At 46.8% G+C, this 19,720-nt stretch overlaps 1 protein-coding gene across 3 annotated transcripts in view; it reads right to left on the reverse strand.

Annotated features, from left to right (window-relative positions):
• Positions 1–19,720, reverse strand: part of LOC135919270 (gremlin-2-like) — a 77,737-nt gene that overhangs the window by 38,166 nt on the left and 19,851 nt on the right. The window contains exon 2 of one of the 3 annotated variants that reach the window (XM_065453004.2): positions 13,206–13,266. The exons of 1 other annotated variant lie outside the window; for it this stretch is intronic. In XM_065453004.2, the coding sequence (XP_065309076.2) occupies positions 13,206–13,235 (30 nt within the window). In that variant the 5' untranslated portion in view covers positions 13,236–13,266. One more of the 3 variants, XM_070521180.1, reaches the window with a different exon arrangement.

Genomic DNA, 19,720 nt, shown 5'->3' on the forward strand with positions numbered 1-19,720 from the left:
CAATCGCTGTATGGTCCGCATCCAGACAAGGGCATGCACTATTGAATTGTGCAGCCCCGAACATATCTTTATTATGTTAGCCTATAAATGAGTTACCGACTACTCCCCGTCTCGAAACACGTTTTACACATATGCTATTATAAACTCTTATAGATAACTCCAATACCCTTGTACATGTAACACACAAACACACGCGCATATATATATATATATATATATATATATATATATATATATATATATATATATATATATATATATATATATATATATATATATATATATATATGTGTGTGTGTGTGTGTGTGTGTGTGTGTGCTGCCTATGTAAACAGCGTAAATTCAGTGTAATCAACGCATTACAAACTGACGAAGCACTGCAAACAAAGCAAACCTGCCACTTAACGCACGAAGCGCAGAATGACTCTACAAAGAATGTTGTGATAATATTTTTTTAAAGAAAAGGGTCGCATTGTGTACGTGCATCAGAAAGCTTTAAAATGTGAGAGAATCGAAAACTTTGTTGCGTCTCCAACTTGCCCGCATCAATAATAGTGGATTAAATCAGGTTCCAAAATGTGTAATTAGGTCATTATGCTCAATAGCCGGCTATGAAGCAATAGTATATTTCACTCCATCTTCAATTACAAGGAACACATGTTCCAAATGTTTTTTTTTTCTTTACGTTTCCATTTATGCTGATGGTACATCTGCTAATAGCATGCGATTATGCACCAAATTTTTTTGAAAGCTATATTACATAACCCACCCTTACGACAACATCACAGAGCAATCTTTGTGAGCTTTTGTGCATGTGTAATGTAGATCTACACAAATATACAGTTCTAAAATGAAAAGGCACACGTGCCAACTCTTTTCAAGATCAGCACAGGAATCATGCCGGATTTCGTTAACAGCCTTTAGAATGTCATCACAGGAATCGCGCAAGGCTTTGTTGATAGCCTTTAGAACATCCTTACAGCAACTGTGCAGGGTTTGTTTACACCCGCTTGAACCTCAGTACTGGCATTGCACAGGGATTTGTTGACAGCCCTTAGAACACTAGCACGACAATCGCGCAGGGATTTGTCGAAAGCCTTTCGAACATGAGCACAAAAATGCAGGATTTGTTTTATGAACATCAGCATATCATGATTTTTTTTTAACATCAGCACACAAATCATGCAGGGATTTGTTGATAACTTTTACAACATCAGCATGGGAATTGTTCAGGGATTTGTCGACAACCGTTCTAATATCAGCACGATAATGCAGGGATTTGTCGACAGTCTTTTGAACACCATCAACTACTGGAATCGCGAAGGATTTGTAGACAGTCTTTTGAACATCAGAATTGGAATTGTGCAGGGATTTGTTGACAGTAATCAGAACCCCAGCACCAGAATCGTTCAGGGATTTGTCGACAGCCTTTCGAACATCAGCACAAAAATGCAGGATTTGTTGGCTGTTTTCAACACTAGCACAGGAATCGTACATGATTTCTTGACAGTCTTTTGAACATCAGCATTGGAGTCGCGCAGGGATTTGTCAACAGCCTTTCGAACATCAGCACGAAAATGCAGGGTTTGTTGGCAGTCTTTTCATTTTGAGCATCAGCATCGGAATTGCGCAGGGATTTGACAGCAATTAGAACTCCAGCACCAGAATCGTTCAGGGATTTGTCAACAGCCTTTGAAACATGAGCACAAAAATGCAGGATTTGTTGGTAGTCTTAACACCAGCCCAGGAATCGTACATGATTTGTTGACAGTTTTTTGAACATCGCACAAATCATGCAGGTATTTGTTAACTTTTAGAACATCAGCACAAGAATCATTCAGGGATTTGTTATCACCATTCTAATATCAGCACAATAACGCATGGATTTGTCGACAGCCTTTTGAACAACCACTGAAATCGTGCAGGATTTGTTGACAGTCATATGAGCATTGGAATTGTGCAGGGATTTGTTGACAGCAATCAGAGCCCCAGCACCGGGATCATTCAGATTTGTCAACAGCCTTTCGATCAGCACAAAAATGAAGGATTTGTTGGCTGTCTTTTCAACACCAGCACAGGAATCGTACATGAATTCTTGACAGTCTTTTGAACATCAGCATTGGAATCGTGCAGGGATTTGTTGACAGCAACTAGAAGCTCAGCACCAGAATCGTTCGAGGATTTGTGAACAGCCTTTCGAACATCAGCACAGAAATGCAGGATTTGTTGGCCGTCTTTTCAACACCGGCACATGCATCGTACATAACCTGTTGACAGTCTTTTGAACACCAGCACTGGAATTGCACAGGGATTTGTTTACAGCTATTCAAGCGCTAGCACGACAGTCGTTCAGGGATTTTTCGAAAGCCTTTCGAACATGAGCACGAAAATGCAGGATTTGTTTAGTTTTTTGAACATCAGCATTGGAATTGCACAGGGATTTGTTAACAGCCATTAAAACCCCAGCACCAGAATCGTTCAGGGATTTGTCAACAGCCTTTCGAACATAAAAAAATATGTGGTTTTACATGCTATAACTACTTTCTGATTATGAGGCACGCCGTAGTGGAGGACTCCGGAAATTTCGACCACCTGGGGTTCTTTAACGTGCACCTAAATCTAAGTTCACGGGTGTTTTCGCATTTCGCTCCTATCGAAATGCGGCCGCCGTGGCCGGGATTCGATCCCGCGACCTCGTGTTCAGCAGCCTAAAGCCTTTCGAACATCAGCACAAGAATGCAGGGTTTGTTGGCAGTCTTTTCAACACCAGCACATGAATCGTACATGACTTGTTCAGTCTTTTTAACATCAGCACCGGATTTCCGCAGATATTTGTTTACAGCCAGATTTAGGCATTTGTCAACAGCCTTTCGAACATCAGCGCGAAAATGCAGGATTTGTTGACAGCCTTTTGAGCATCAGCACAGGAATCGTGCAAGTATTTGTCGAGTATTTATAGCATCAGTAATGGAATCGCGTGGGCATTTGTTGACAGCTTTTAGGACATCAGCATGGGAATCGTTCAGCGATTTGTTGACAGCTAGCCTTTCGAATATCCGCAAAATTATGCAAATTTGTTCACAGTATTTTCAGCATCAGCACAGGAATCGTGCAGGGAGTTGTTGACAGGCTTTTGAACATCACTGCAGCAATTGTGCAGGTACTTATTGACAGTTTTTGAACATTGGCACATGAACGTTGCGGTGCTTGTTTACGGTCGTATGAACATCGGTACATGAATATCGCAGGGATTTGTGAGAGCCTTTTGAACATTAGCACAGAAATAGTGCAGGAATTTGTTGGCAGTCTCTAGAGCGTCATTAATGGAATTATGCAGTGATTTGCTGAGTTTTCAGAACATCGGCATAGGAATCGCGTAGGGATTTGTTGACAGCTTTAGAAACATCAGCGCAATTGCAGGGATTTCTTGACAGCCTTTTGAACATTAGCAAAGGAATCGTACAGGGATTTATTGAGAGTCTCTAGAACATCAGCTTAGAAATGTTGCGGTGTTTACTGTCGTCTCAACATTAGCACATGAATAGCGCAAGGATCTGTGGCAGCCTTTCGGATATCATCCAGCCCATGAATAGTTCAGTGATTTGTGGCCAGTCTTTAGAGCATCATTAATGGAATGATACAGTGCTTCTAGAAAGCGCAACCAATCTTTCCAAATAAGATGAATAAATCGTTGAATTACCCAACCCCTATGCGACGCTTGCTTTTCTGCACGACTCATAGGTCACGCGGTAAAAGCCCCTGCGTTAACAGCAGGCGCGATATAAGGCTCTCCAAGGTTGTGTCACCAGACAGATAGGGTGCCTTGATGTCTGCGCAGCCTCCCACCGTTGTATCCAGCGTGGTATCGATGCACCCTAGACTTAGATCAACTCTGTGTTTCAAAAGGCAAGCAGCAGTTGCAGCGCTCTTCCTAATTACTTCGAGCCCTTCAGGGAACGCTACACTTTTATAGCTCGCGTGTGTATATCTAAATGCATATGTTAGAGCACCTGAAGCCGACAAATTTGATATATTTGTTTACAGCATACATGAAATTGTTCCTATGCTTACAAAAGTTCCGCAAAAATTTCGCATCAATTTCGCCCAGTTCAGACGCAGTACTAGATGAAATTCACAAAATTGTGATATCATTTTCATTGCTGAGTTACACAATTGTAAAATGATACTCGGCTTGCTTCTACTGTTGCAATATTTTTTAAAATTTTAAGACATTGATGCCATAAGCTAAAAGTTCGCTCCTTACAGTTGCTAGATGGATTTTAAATGGAACAAAACTCATGGAAATTGGTGCAGTGGGTGCTCGGGAAAACGATTTCTCCGCTACCATGTATTTAGAGAGGGGGTTCTCTTTAAGTAGCTAATAAGCATATTCATAAAATAAAAATCTTCACGATTATGACTAAGGACGGGCACAATAAACTAAATTTTGAGCATCTATCCACTGTCGCAATAAAAAAAGTTCGAAGCTGGTCCTGAAAGAACTGTTCTCCGTGCTGTTCTCGTCCCTTGAGACAGTGATTCGTGAGTCGAAATGTATCTAGTATAATGACGTGCGTTCAGTTAAGTCACATGAAAATGGCGTTGCTGTTAGTACGCACAGTTGATAGTCACGCTGTAGACATCACGGAGTTTCTGTAATATTTTCACGCAATGCGGTGTGCAGATATTTTCTCAAGTTGGTTTCTTGGAACAGCAAGCTGGACACGTTCCCTTCTCAGCCCGCGGGACACTTTTCCAACGAAAAGGTTCAGCATCGCTGAAAAACTGGCTTCGAAGGCAGTGTCATTTGCGTTGCCTCATCTCTCTACGTGTGCGCACAGTGGAATAAAATGAACACGCAGTTTAACAAAGTGTGAAAGCACGAGTTAGTTTGTCAGGTCGATTTACCATCAAGACAAATCAACTTGCGGAGTCCAAGCCGTTGCATTCTGTTTCGAAGGGAAAGAAACAAAGGCTCGAGCACCGCGCTTTAGGTCCACGTTAAAGAACCTCAGGCGGTCAAAATTAATCCGGAGACCCCACAAGAGCATCCACCCTTGACAACATTTTCAGTTTCTGGAGGTTAAACTTACGAACTTTAACTTTCTTTATGTCGCTTTTATGGTACCAGTTAGACTACGACATCGTCCCGATCAGGGGGAAAGAGCCGCTAACAGCTGCCTGCTGTACAAAATAAAGATGCAGTTAAGTTGCTCCGATTGTATCGCGCTTCAGTCTTCATTAAGCCGCCGCCGTCACTCCGAGTAGTGCGCAGTCAGCACGGGGTGATGTGCTCGACGGCGCCAGTCTGGCTTGGCGTCGGCACTCGAAAGATCGCATCAGCATCGCGGCGTCATCAGCTGCTCGTGCGTGCGTGCGTGTGAGGGAGAAAGAGAGAGAGATACAGCGGACGCCGAACCCCACGGCGCGGCGCCGTACGCGCATTAGCTCGTCTCCCGTGCGTGCGCGCCGGTATACATTGCCTCATTTAAAAGCGTGCACCACTGTGGAACACGCACCTCGCGTGAGCCAACTGGCAGAACGGGGCACAGGTTCGGAAACAAAGGACGCTACTGTGACACGTGCGGCAGAGAACCGCTTAGTTAGGTGCAGTGTCTGAGCAGACGAACTCGTGCAGCAGACGAACACATCGACGTGAGCAGGCGAACACATTTGACGTGAGCAGACGAACGCGTCGAGCAGATGAACGCACTGACATGGTCAGATGGGCGTGTTGACGTTTGTTTTCTCACTTGTGGGTTTGAACAACAATCTTCGCAAGAAGAGTTTTGTGAATTCGCAAGAGAGCAGACGAACTCGTGCAGCAGACGAACACATTGACGTGAGCAGACGAACGCGTCGAGCAGATGAACACACTGACATGGTCAGATGAGCGTGTTGACGTTTGTTCACTCACTTGTGGGTTTGAGCAACAATCTTCGCAAGAAGAGTTTTGTGAATTCGCAAGTGAAACTGGAGATGACGGGCGCTTTAATGAGGGAAAGAGCTAGGAAAGTGGCCCAGTCAAACGCCTGGCATGCTACTTCTAATGACTACGGCAATTGTTTAAAAAAAGAAATGCTAATAAAAATCAACATTAAAGAAAGAAAACACGCATCCGTCTCGTCTTTAGAGAGACAGAAATAAAAGAAAGAGCATAGTAGGTCAGACGAGTGACGGGTCATTAAACATTGAATAACGATGGAAAACCAGCACATATAACTTCCAGATAGCTCTAAAACGCACATACATCTTAATAGCATAGTGTATAATATTCATTCTTCAACTTCTTTGACTATTCAATTTCTCGTTTCTTTCTAGCGCACTCTTAAGCGACTCGGTATGTGCCACTGAGTACATGCCCATTCTTTGACCGCTGCATAATGAGTATGTGCCACTGTGACACAGACATACATATAGCATACACACATGATCACTATCCTTCCCACGACAATCATCATCTATCTCCTTAGTTCCTGTCACATCGCTACGTTGACGTCATCAAACTGTGCATCTGGCAGGTTTTATTAGGTTTTATTTTTTGCATTTCGGCGTGTAGCTTTGTGAATGTACTGCATGAACATAAAATCGCGTGACATTACAGTTCTGCCATGTGCAGCACAACGGCCATAACTTTTCTTAGCTGGATCATAATATATCAGTCGTCATGGCATTGCCCTCACGCTCACACCATCGTCATCACTTTGCTGCTGACGCCACACACGAACTGGTTCATCCGTAACTAAACACTTTACAGAATCCCAAGCGATTCTGGATAACCAGATACCTTCAAAATGTTTTGCTTAACATCGATTGCCGAAGTTGATGGGATGTGCAAGATATTTTTACAGCGAAGCTGCACATGGCTAGCCGATTCATCCGTCCGTCTGTCGCCTGTACGCCGAAAACTCCTGTGGCGCAACCCCATGCGCATGCGCGAAAAGAAGAGAGAGGCGCTCGAATGGCTGCGCCAGCAGTGGCTAGTGAGGTCGACGCCCTCCGTCGCAGCCGAGCGCGCGCGCAGCGATTTCTCTCCGGCTCCGAAACGGGTAGGCCACCCGCCATACGTGCTCCTTAGGAGCAGGCAACTGCCGATCAGCAATGGCGGGAGCAGAACCGGGAACGAGCTCGTGAACGCCGTGCCGATGCTGCATCCCGGGTACAAGAAGAGGCTCGTGCAGCCGAGCGCAAGCAGCAACTGCATACCCAGGATTTGGCAGCCAACCAAGCCGTCGTTTAATTAACCGTCGGTATTAACGTAGTTATAAAAACCGGGGCCGTACGTTTCCGCTTCGCTCGTTAACCATCTGTACGGAGTGCTTGGGCGGTGATTTTTTTTCATCTGGGAGACTGGGCTTCGCCAATTTTCGACACGGGCAGCTTCAACTTCACGGAAATCGAATCTAGCATTTTTTGGTAAATAAGAAGGCTAATAGTAGAATGAAAATTTCAACATTTAGTAAAAGTACATGCGTAAGTTTAACGCCCGTGAGGCCGCAACGCCATTCGATTGGGTCAAGGAATTAAGCAGGATGATACGTATATCATTTTTTAGTCTCTGCGCTCTTTAACAAAGAATGGAGCGAGATAGTTAAATATTGTACGCAAATTTGTACCCTCAAGAGGAGTCGCCCCATCGCCGACCATGGTTGCTTAGTAACTCGGCGAAGTCTGTGAACTGATAGGGAGATATGTGCACGGAGCATTAAAAGAAAAACAAGGTCGCCCTCGCCCAGTGCTACAAGCTTCTTGTTTCAACGTTCATCTGATTGCGCAAAAGTAACAATGCCACTGAACGCGTAGCCCTCGAGCTGCATTAAGCTGCATCATACTGCTGCACCCTCTCGTGCCGATGAATCTCCCCTCCTGCCATATGACATGCAGGCTCGCCTCTGCCTGGCCGACAAGTCGGAGCCAAGACCAGCCAAGACAAATGATCATCTCCACAGCAAGCAGACGATACCATACACATGTTGCACATAAACTGCTACGGGCTACCACAGCTCGCGGTGTGGCGCTGCCGGTAGTACAAAGGGAGAGGAGCGCCGACTCGCATGCTCTAAAATCAGCTGCTGTACGTTCATCGAGCATGCACACACGAACACGCACACGCTACTACGACGAGAGCGCCTGTATCCTCTCCCGCGTTCGGTCGCGAGAACCTCCGCCGGCGAGAAAAAGCAGCAACGGGGCCCCGACCTCTGGTGGCGAGCTGCCGCCGCTTCGGCGCCACTGCCCAACCCCTCCGCGGGAACAGTGCGCGCGGTATTGCGTGGTATCGTTCATTTTGCCGGAACCACTGAGAGCGAAGAAGGCGAAGAGCCGCCGCCACCGCCGACGCTTACCCCGCCTACCGACGCAATCTGTCTCGCTAATGCGACTCGCATCTTGGCCCCGGCCTCCGCCGGTATACGAAGCTGCGAGGGATCCACACGGGCTACAACTGTTCAGCGCTGCAGAAGTTGCAAGACGTTATGAGGCATCGGGAGCGCGGCTGTATAAATATGTAGCGCGTATGCTGTTATCTTACGAAGTGTTCTGACCAATGAACTCCCTCGTGAATCCCCGTATCCGCTGTTCCCTTGAAGACACAACGACAAACAAAGAAATGAGTTTACGAAGGATCGATCACTTTGTTGGTAGGGAAGAAAGATATTCGCATGTACAGCAGCACAAATTATTCGTGCGCGAATTCTTGTCAAAACGCGAAGTCCTTCATAGGAAGAATGAAAGACCTCATCAAAACTTCGGTGGCATCATTGACACTGCCTTTGAACTTAAGAGCTGTCCGCGTATTGCAGGATCTTTCTGCTCGCTCACTTCTGCAGAAGACGACTCGTGCGCGACTACGTAACACATTTATACTTACACGCTCTAAATTCTGATTGGCTTAAGTCACACGGTTCTATCCTTCCGACTGTTACACCGTTTTGCGTAAGCAGTGCAAATCTCCGGCTTTGCGGACGTAGCTAGCTATCAGCAAGTGTGTGCCAATACGATGTAAAGAACGCAAGAGAGAGCAGCGTTTTTCGCTGTTTCTCTGTAGGCGAATGATCGAAGATCGCACACAAATGACAGAAAAGAGAACAGGTAATTTGACCCGCTCCCCATATTCGCCGATGACGTTTACGAGAATGGGGTTAGGTGGCAGTACACATTACACTCGCGTTCGATTGCAATTTTAACACAGCACCTCTTAGCTCTGGCTTTGGGACTTCTGCGCGTACCACTGCGCGAGTGAATGTCGTGGGAGATGTGTTGGCCAGATAGCGGCATATGAGGGACTACGTGGCTATGTAAATCGCTGAGCCACGTCGGGTGCACGGTTACTGCAGATGTAGTATGCGCCTGCTGGGCAGACGAACTCGCTGAGCAGACGAACAGGTTGAACAGACGAGCATGTTCACATTTCTCTCTTCCTTCGCTTGGCGCCGGTTCTAAACAGCGATCATCGGCAGAACATTGTTCTAGACACCACTGCACACAACTTACTCGCGCGTGCCTGCGCGCAGGGGAATGTATCGGTGCGGCGGACACTGCACCGAAGTTACTCGGAGGGTCCGACGGGAGGCTTTAACGCTTCCCTGCCAATGCGGACGCCGAACGTTCTCATAAGAGCACGCGGGCTTGATGTCTGATCGAGGCATACACAATGCCTCGAGCATCCCCTCCTCCTCCCTCTCGAGCCACCCACCTTCGCTCTATCAAGGGGCTTTACTTCGCTCTGCTCAACAGCGCCCCATACAGTCCCTTCACCGGACAACACGACCCCCCCCCCCTCCCCATCGCGCCTCCAACCCCCCGTTCTCCACTTGATCTGCCTCAGTCTAGCATGCTTACACGCCCAAGGAGGACCAGGCGTGGGAAGAGAATCTTTTAAGACCTGGCGCCGGCGCGTACACCTCGCAGGCGCCTTATGGTCGGCGCCCGGCCGGTGTTGTTTGTGTGCGCGCGTGGATATTGCGGAATTGATGTTCGCCGTGAGGCGACATGCAGGCGCTCGCGAAAGGGGCGCACCCGCGGCGGCAACAAAATGATCGACACATGCGCCTTGCACTCTCGACGAATACGTTCTCGATCGACCGGCGGGTCGATCATGCGGAACTGTTCGGCGTAGTCGTGTCTTCCGCACGAACGAGAAAGGTCGCCGGTTCGACTGCCGACCCGCTGTTTCATTTCTCTTGTGCGTCACGCTGTCTTACGTTATGCTGGCCCAGCCGGTCGATACGTACGTGTCGGCAAAATAGTGTTACTGGTGAGGGGCCCTTTAAAAGAGCACTGATACATACTTTTGGAGTTGTAAAAACTCTATCACATGTTTCTCACGCGTATGTTGGGAAGCAGTTACAAGATAATAGAACTCACAACATTTTGCCACTCTTTGCTACCGTTCTCATAATGAGCTACAGGGTACTTTAATTCGACGCTAAACTTGACCTCCAAAACCCGACGCCATCGGCCTTACATAGCGCGTGACGTCATGACACGAAGCCAAATATACTAACGTTGTGTAGCAATTTGAACACGTGTTATCACATTGCTCACTAAAAAAATTGATGAGTGCTGCATGTTTTTCTTTCGGCTGCGGGCTCACGTGTGGCAGCCCGAGGGATCGCATGAACACAGCATACTAATGTATCATGACTCATTCACCGGTTGGGCACCGAAACCAAACTGATTCGTAGAAGAAAGTACCGCATAGACTCGTGTAAGGGCCGCAGCCCCAACTTGGCAGCCCAAGCTCTGGAGAAAAAAAAAAGATATCTTCGGAGAAGCAATCGCGTTCGGTGCCCCGACGCAACGCGGGCGCATCGGCAACTTTTCGCGCGCTGCGCACTTCCGCGTTTCCCCACCAGACGGCGAGAGCTGCACATTGACCTTAATTGACCTCTGAACAATGGTACATTCGGGGATCCGCGGTGTGCAGTAGTCGCCGGCTGCGCCGACACCATTTTGACCAAAAGGTTCGGTCCCTTATAGGGGCCGCACTTTTTTCCCCAATTTTGACGAGGTGCAGCCCTTACAAGGGACCGAACCTTTTGGCCGCACCTCGTCAAAAGTGGGAAAGAAGTGCGGCCCGTACACGAATCAATACGGTATTGTAGTTAACTATTTATGGGGGCGTTCTGAAGTTTGCCAGTATTTCTTCTGGGGTCTACACGGCTTGGACATTCATTTACCGCAAAAAAAAAAGAAAGGACAAGTTGTAAATGTCGGCTCAGTACTCCCCTAACAACATACGTACCGCAAGCAACAGAACTTGTTCGTATAGTTTGTTAAAACGGAAAAAGCTGCGTCTGTTTTCACTCATAGTCCCATTAGTGATCACTACTGCTTCTTTAACGGTTGTGTACTCTATAAGGCCTGATTCACAAACATTGTAAAAAAGTTTACGTCCTCAAAGTGAAGATCCTTACACAATTTTTTGGTTGCATGTTCTTATAGACCAATTAACACCTTTGTTCACTTGTAAGGGTGTAAACTACATTACAGTGCAGCCGTCATCCAATTCATACCGTCAGCGTCTCGGCACTAGCTAGCGTCCGTGGGGAAAGAGCCATTTTGTCGCCGGTTTCTTGTCAAAAAAAGAAACAAAGAAAGAAAGAAAGAAGCGCCGCGGGTGTCCCTTTTTCGAGAAGCAACTGCGGCGAAGAAAAGCTCTCTGTCACGGCGGATTGCACGATGCCTAAGTGGATCAAGCCTGACTGTAACCATTGACTGATGACGTGATAAAATGGAAACCCTTCTTTACTGACATGGTTCGGTTCAATCATATGAAACTGAACAGTGCACGAACCGAGGCTATTTTTCGTGGGTACCCCTTGTTTTACCTTCAAAATGAGCATTGAAATGACGTGACTAGAAAATTGGCGAACGTATATCTGAAAGAAGTTTGTTGCATTCAAGGGAGAAGTCTCAATTCTACTAACTGTGCATAAGAAGCGGGATATCGATTTAGGGCCTCGCACTTTTGACAGAAATTGGCAAAAATCGGAGAGTTTTTTAAAAAAATTGAAACACACAGTTTGCACCATCCGTAACTTGGCACCGAAAACAGATATCGCACTTCTGTAAACTGCACCTGCTAGACCATCTGAATCCGACAATGTTAACATGCGAATTCACTGATTATACGCGAAATTATCATGGCACCATGTTTCGCGGGCTTTCTTTTTTTTTTTTCAGAAGTCCTGCTGACGAATTAGTGGTACATTTAAGAGCGATGTAAAATACATCAACTTTGTCAGCTGCGTAGATGCCTCAATAGGTCTCAATGTAGATGTCTCAATCTCACAGAAAAGTGATATCGTTTCTTATTGCTCAGTCGGAGAGTTGTAAACTTGATGCTTTAGTTTCTTCCAGATTTTGTGACTTTCAACATTATTTTTTTAAATATTGATGCTCAATAGTCTGCTTCATACAAGTGGCAGATCTTCGTTTAGCGTAAAGTTTTCTTTCACACGCAACAAACCTCATCAACATCGCTGAAGTGGATGCCTTGAAAAATGTCGGTTCGATCCCAAGACTAAGTCCAATTTATTCTGCATTGGCGAAGTTTCCTTTCTGAGAAACTCCGTATGCGATTCATTTGTAGCTTTGTTCTGCACTCTTGGTGTGTATGGCAACATTTCTCTCACGCGAGACTCAAGTTTTCAGCGCAACAGGTCTGTGTGATCCATGAAGCCGTATGGCGGTCCACCTATAACTCATCTCGCGCTTCAATTGTTTATCTTTTCGTTTCCTTCTAAGTCTGTCTCAGTTGTTCATTGAGGTCCGGCTCTGCATCTATCCTAATGTTACACGGTCTTTTCTTTTACTTCTTGTTCTTGCTCCTTTTCAAAAAAAAAAATGTGCATCGAGAATTCCTTCTCCTAAAGAGGAGCACAATACCGCTTGACCATAAGTGCCCTTTAAGTGAAGAAAAACAAGCAAGCAAACAAACAATAAACCGACTCCCGGCGTTTTGTTCTGGAGCTTCATGGTGCCGAGCCCCGGACTGATGAGTTTTCCGGGAAAGAACAGGACGAAATGAAGCATTCTGTTTCGTTATCTCTCTCTCCCTCTGTAGGCGTTGTTCGTTACCGACCACGAGACGCGTATACACCGCAGAGATCTGAAGAAGCGTGCCACGGCCGGCGTATATGAGCCACCACCGGACATTCCTCGCGGTAATGAACTCTCTGGCCGCAGTTCCGGGGCCCCCACCTCAAAGGTGCCGCTGGATGCGTTTGGCATGGATTCGCCGCAACCTACAGCCCGGCGCGCCCTGCAGGAAAGAAGAAAGAAATTAAAAAAAAAAAATAAAAGGGGATATTTTTTTTTTTCGCTTTTGACCTGCTAAGCGTGGGCGGTATACTTGCAGAAGGGCGCGATCCAGTGCCTTGGTCACGGGTCAGTGAAAAAAAAATTTTGTGCGCCGACCGAAGCAATCCCCGTTTCAGGAGAATAGAAAGAAGATTTAGATTAGGCACGCCTGAACACGCTCTGCGTGGGCCCCGCACCCCCACCCTTCTCTGGCTACACCACTGCACATGCCTCTGTCCTTATGAGCATGCCAAAGTATTAAATAAGTAATATTTTGCCAAATGAGCCCACGTGTATCCATGCAGTGAACGAGAAAGTGCACAGCAATACCTTAACCAGCACGCGCTCCCGAGCTGCCCGGCGCGGAAGCAAGCCCACGCGAAAACGCGGGCTTGACCCGCAGGCAGGGCAGGCCCGGGCCGACTAAGGCGTTGTTTAGTGGTCCTGGGCCGGGCCTGATGCCCTCGAGCCCGGGCCGGGCTTGAGGCCACAGGCCCGCGGGCGGGGCCTGGGCCCGCTCACTGATGGGCCTGCAGGTCCCGTTTTCGAGCACATGCGGGCGTTCCACATAGATACAAGGCATAATGTACAAAGCTAAAATGGACAAGCTTGAATTTGGATTTATTTTTCTTGAACAAAATACACAAGGAAGGAGCATAGCGACAGAAAGCTACTGAGATCAGTAGGTTGACGGGGTGGCTGCCCCTTTGCACAGCAGCAGCAGTTTACAAACATGTTTCATACGAATGACTGATTTTACGCAGGTGTACATGATTTCACATGCGAACTTAAGCACTTTGCAAAATGCGAAGGAAAGCTTCACAATAATACGATACATACAAGAAAAATAAACACACAATTTACAAAAAGAAATCTCGCATTGTTTTTTTTTTCAGACAACTGTGACACATCTACAGATTTGTTGGCAATATTACTGAGCAAAACTGAAACAGTAAAAGTGATTTATTGTTTCACACAGGTGTTATGAGGAGTAGGTACGTGCCAAATATTGGGGCGACGCGTAGTGTATACGGCAACATTTCCCCTTAAATCCGAAATCTCGCTGTAAAATGAATTGTTCTTTTTTGTGGCCGAGCAGTATGACTGGAGTAAACGATAGTCATAATAATCACTTACAACCTTAAATTTTTAAACATTTGCCGCGTGCGACAATCATACGGGGTGTTTGCAGTTATTCTCATAAACTTCTTTTGAACTAAGAACAGTCGGTTTAGATAAGTTTTTGTTGCGTCCCATACCAGGTGTGCGTAGGATAACTGAGAAAGGCTAACGAGTTATATAGTAATAGTTTTAGACGTTGATGCATGCTATTACCACATTTGTTTAGCATACCAGTGGTATATATTGCACAATTGTGAGTTTCGCGGATATCAATGAGATTATGATCAAGTCGGCAAGTTTACAACCTTGTTCTTTGGTCCGAAGAGCATTGCTTTTGTTTTTGTGAACACAAACGACAGGACCGTCGTTTGTGTTCACTTCTTCTTACTTCTTCTTGAGTCCTGGTCTTCTGCGCCTTGCCTTTAGTAATTGAAGCATGAACCAACTAGCCCAAGCAAGAGTTTTACTTGAGCATATTTCTTCTAGCGCCGGTCCTGTCGTTTGTGTTCTTTTTGAGTCCTGGTCTTCTGCGCCTTGTCTTTACTAATTCAAGCATGAACCAACTAGCCAAAGCAAGAGTTTTAGTTGAGCATATTTCTTCTACATTGGGCCCTTTGTTTCTGGCGCCGGTCCTGTCGTTTGTGTTTTTCTTGAGTCCTGCTCTTCTGCGCCTTGTCTTTACTAATTCAAGCATGAACCAACTAGCCCAAGCAAGAGTTTTGCTTGAGCATATTTCTTCTACATTGGGCCCTTTCTTTCTGGCGCCGGTCCTGTCGTTTGTGTTCTTCTTGAGTCCTGGTCTTCTGCGCCTTGTCTTTACTAATTCAAGCATGAACCAACTAGCCCATGCAAGAGTTTTACTTGAGCATATTTCTTCTGGCGCCGGTCCTGTCGTTTGTGTTCTTCTTGAGTCCTGCTCTTCTGGGCCTTGTCTTTACTAATTTAAGCATGAACCAACTAGCCCAAGCAAGAGTTTTGCTTGAGCATATTTCTTCTAGATTGGGCCCTTTCTTTCTGGCGCCGGTCCTGTCGTTTGTGTTCTTGAGTACTCGTCTTCTGCGCCTTGCCTTTACTAATTCAAGCATGAACCAACTAGCCCAAGCAAGAGTTTTACTTGAGCATATTTCTTCTACATTGGGCTCTTTCTTTCTGGCGCCGGTCCTGTCGTTTGTGTTCTTGAGTCCTGGTCCTCTGCGCCCTGCCTTTACTAATTCATGCCAGAAAACGCCAGCAAAGTTTCGCTTCAAAATGAAATGTCGGCAATTTCATGCCGGTACTCCTTGAATATTTCTGTGTCATTCTCCTCGCACTTCGGCGAAAGAGCCATTTGGACGGAGCAAACGGTTTGTTCGTTCATTCCTTCCTTGTCCGTTCGGTCATTGTGACCGCGAAAACGCAGTCATGGAACGAAGGCAGCCTTGACTATATAGCTGGTCTCGAGCACAACGTCGCCCTACAACAAGGTGCCAGCTTCGTCTGTCATACTGCAGCCAGCATTATCAGCAATGAATGAGTGAATTAATTAATTAGGAGACCCGCATTTCGTGATCGTTTCAATGTTTTTTTGTACTGTTCGCGTCACTTTGAAGCGCGGCTCCTGATTTTTTTACGAACTATTCGCAAGCTAGGCCACCGAAACGATATTCTGAACAGGTATGTTGGTTACGGTCCATGGTTGTAGAGAAAAACTGAACGAAAGAAGTGTCTCGCCGCAGTACATGCATTATACACAACTCGTTTAGACGGCGTCAATACGTTGTGACGCCATACTGATTCAACGCTGAACGCATTACCGTCGACAGTCATTGATGGGTTTTGCCGAGATGGGTTGTGCCGATTTTTCCGTTAATCACGACCCATATAAAGTCAGCAGGCAATGAAGCCAAGAAAAGCACAGGGGTAATTAGCTGCTGTTGAAAGTGAAATGTAGAAAATAATGAAGAAAATTGAAATTGCAAAAGGGACGAAAATATCATTTGTGGCCGGTGGGGCCTGAACCCACTATGTTCATATGACGCGTGCGATGCCCTGCCAAATGTGCTACAGCGACGGCCATCAATCAGTCCACTACACTTGGGTATGTGTGTGTAGTGGACGTCAAGCTCGGAGTGTTAGCCAGCGCTACTCATAGCCCTAGCGGCAAGATGTGTAACACCCCCCCCCCCCCTTTTTTTTTCTTTTTTTGCCCGATGGCGTCACTTGACTCGTGAATTTATTAGCGCAATCATGTGGCTAATAAACCCTCGTATGATACCCAATGGCATCAAGGCTTGCCAGACTCGAGACCGTCTCTATGAATGAACGAGGAGACGGGAAACAGAGGAGCTCGACTTTTTGTTAATCAAGGCCATATAAAGCCTGCAGGCAATGAAGCCAAGGAAAGCATAGGGGTAATTAGCTGTGGTTGAAATTGAAATTGTAACACGAAGGCTCTGTGTTCGGTCCTCACCGGCGACAAGTTATTTTTCGTCCACTTTCATTTTCCCATTTCTTCATTATTTTCTACGTTTCAATTTCAACCACATCTTATTACCCCTATGCTTTCCTTGGATTCATTGCCTGCTGGCTTTATATGGCCCTAAGAATTCCAATCGCATTAAAACCACTTCACAACTGTATTTACTAAACCATACAGTATTTTGAACAAATTATTACGCAGAGCTTTAAATATAATACTTGACATCAATTTTTAACCCAACCTTTGCTTTCTTTTTCTCTTTTAAATGCTAGCTGCTCACTTCCGTAATGAAAAAAAAAGAGATTTTGTTGCAATGTCTTATCGCCACAGCAGTTTTATTCTAATATCCCTCGATGAACCACCTAGCTATGATGTGTTTATTGTATGTGCAGGGAGAGGTCCCTAGGGTTCCCGGCCCAGAGCTGGGCTTGCGCTTCAGATGACGAGCCAGGACCGTGCGCGGGCTTCAGGAGACGGACCCGGGCCGAAAAATCAGGCCCATGCAGTGCTCTATCCCGCGTCATAACCACCTCACTTCGTTCTCTGTAACGTTTACGTATTTCCTTTCTCGTATAGTTTTTTCTTATCGTTCTTGAGACACAGTTAAGTGCGGCGCTATGATCCCACAGGCACCTCTCCACCATGCTCGCTACAGTAAGGTGGGCGCTGTAGGGAGATACTATCACATAATGAAGAGCAATGTGAGAGAAAGAGTGAGAGAAAGAGAGAGACAGCAGCTAGGGCAGTTCCAGCAGCCCAGTCTACAGCGTTTGCGGGCGGCATGACATGGAGAGAGAGCGGTTTGGACGAGGAGGAGGAGGCGACGCTGGAGCGGCATTGCAGTGATCCGCGTTGATCAATATCTCGCGGAGCGGCTATTCGCTACAAATGCAAGCTTCGTGGGAGAAAATAAGGAAGAGAGGCGGTAAGAAAGAAGGGCATCCGCGGCGAGCACGGTAGCAGAAGCTCCAGAAGCGCAGAGGCATCGGCGCGCGAACACCGTACACCTCACACGCCGCTAAAGACGGCGCGGTGGCGCTCTCTCTGGCGTCAGATACACAGCGGCTTCGACGCCGCAAGAAGCCGCTGCCGTTGTTGTGTTGTTGCTCGATAAATAACCCGCAGCCACCGGTTCAGAGAGAGAGAGAGAGTGGGCGCGCGCGGGAACCAACAGATCCAGCAGACGTGCGCGAGCAGACGACGCCGGGGCCGGCCCTGGATGGATGCAGAAGGGAAAGGTGGTACTACATCTCGAACACGCTGCTGCCGTCTGCTTCTTGCTGGTGTCTTGCTTGCGTGTTTCTTGCTACCCTAACCTTTGCTTCTTGGTGTTCATTTATCGTTCGCGGTGCTCCTTCAGCGACGGCGTCGTCGGTTGGCGCCAGCGGGTCCCGGCGGCGGCGCTCAGACGTCCAGCCGGCGATGGTCCGGCCCCTGCAGTGACGAGCTGACCCCCGCGGCGACCCCACCCGACCCCACCGCGGCCCACCGCCGCTGGCTGGCCGCTGCCCTTTCTCGCCTTCCTCTTGCCTTTCACTTCTGCTTTCTCGCCCGGCTCTGGAGAGTGCTCCACGTTCCGCTCTTCCCCACGACTACCCATGGATGAAAGCGGTGGAAGCCTCTGAAGAAAGCCGCCAGACGCCGCCACTGACCGGTCCGGCGCAAGGTTCTTAGGCCGGCGTAAATGAGAACTCCGCTCGCCCGTTTTGTAGTAACGCGCTTTCAGTTAACGCTGGCCGAGGCGTTGGGGAGGGGGGGACAGAACACTGAAAATGAAAGTTATGGTGAAAGAGGGCACATATGTTAGTTGCCCGATCAAGGGAAGCGCGAGAGAAATACACGGCATTGTGTTGTGTGTGTGTTGCTTTCTCATCGGAAAAAGAAAACATTATTTGTAAAAACCTGGGCAGGGGGGCAAAAGTGAAATTGGTTGGCACCACCAAACTTAACTAAATGTGTAGCATTTGAAAACAAGATAAGAAAACAAGATAAGGAGTAAGTTACTTACTCGGGCAACAAACTTTTTTATCAGTAATTGTGAAAGGAAAAAAATACGATAACATGCATGAGCATTAATAATCTTAATTACAAGGCCATAAATCATCAATATAAACCGGTGTGACAATTATGTAAACCAGCCCAGTTTACGTGGCCCCTAGAGAGAAATACGGTGGAACCTCGATATAGCGAAGTTGTGCTTTCAGCGAAAAACTTCGTTAAATCGTGAGATTCGTTACTTCGAGGTAATGTTTCAGCGTTAAAAAATTACCGACGATTACGTTACTTCCTAATGCGAAATTTGAGCGCAGCAAATAAGCTGTTTCACCTTTTCGATAGATTGAGGCAAAGAAATCGAGCAACACATGTATGCGCTATCACAGAATTTTTTTTTTATTTTTCACACGTATTCCTTTAACAAAGACTCCACTAACAGTTCTTGACAGTCATGAAGGAAGCTTTGTGGTCGGAGAAATAGACTGATATATATTCGACTTGGTACACCAATGCTTGATTCTCAAAGACGAGATCTATACAAGTGCCTCGCGAGGTTGTCACAGCCGTGGGACGCGTTACGAGCGAGAGGAACGGGATGTTCTCCCGCATAAGTGTTAGGAAATTGCTGTTTGTCTTTATGTCAACATTAAAGTCCCCCACTACTAACATCGGTGTGGATCGATGGACGGTTAATGCGAGTTGCAGGAAGTGCACGACGTCTTTCGTGAGTGCGGTAGCGGACTCACGAAAGCGGTATCAGTCGGTCGCTGCTAGCGCTGGGGGGATGAAAGGGGGGCGGAGCTGGTTACGAGGCCGACGACAACGCCGACGCGAAACCCAG

This window comes from Dermacentor albipictus, chromosome 7, assembly GCF_038994185.2.
Source record: "Dermacentor albipictus isolate Rhodes 1998 colony chromosome 7, USDA_Dalb.pri_finalv2, whole genome shotgun sequence".
NCBI lineage: Eukaryota > Metazoa > Arthropoda > Arachnida > Ixodida > Ixodidae > Dermacentor > Dermacentor albipictus.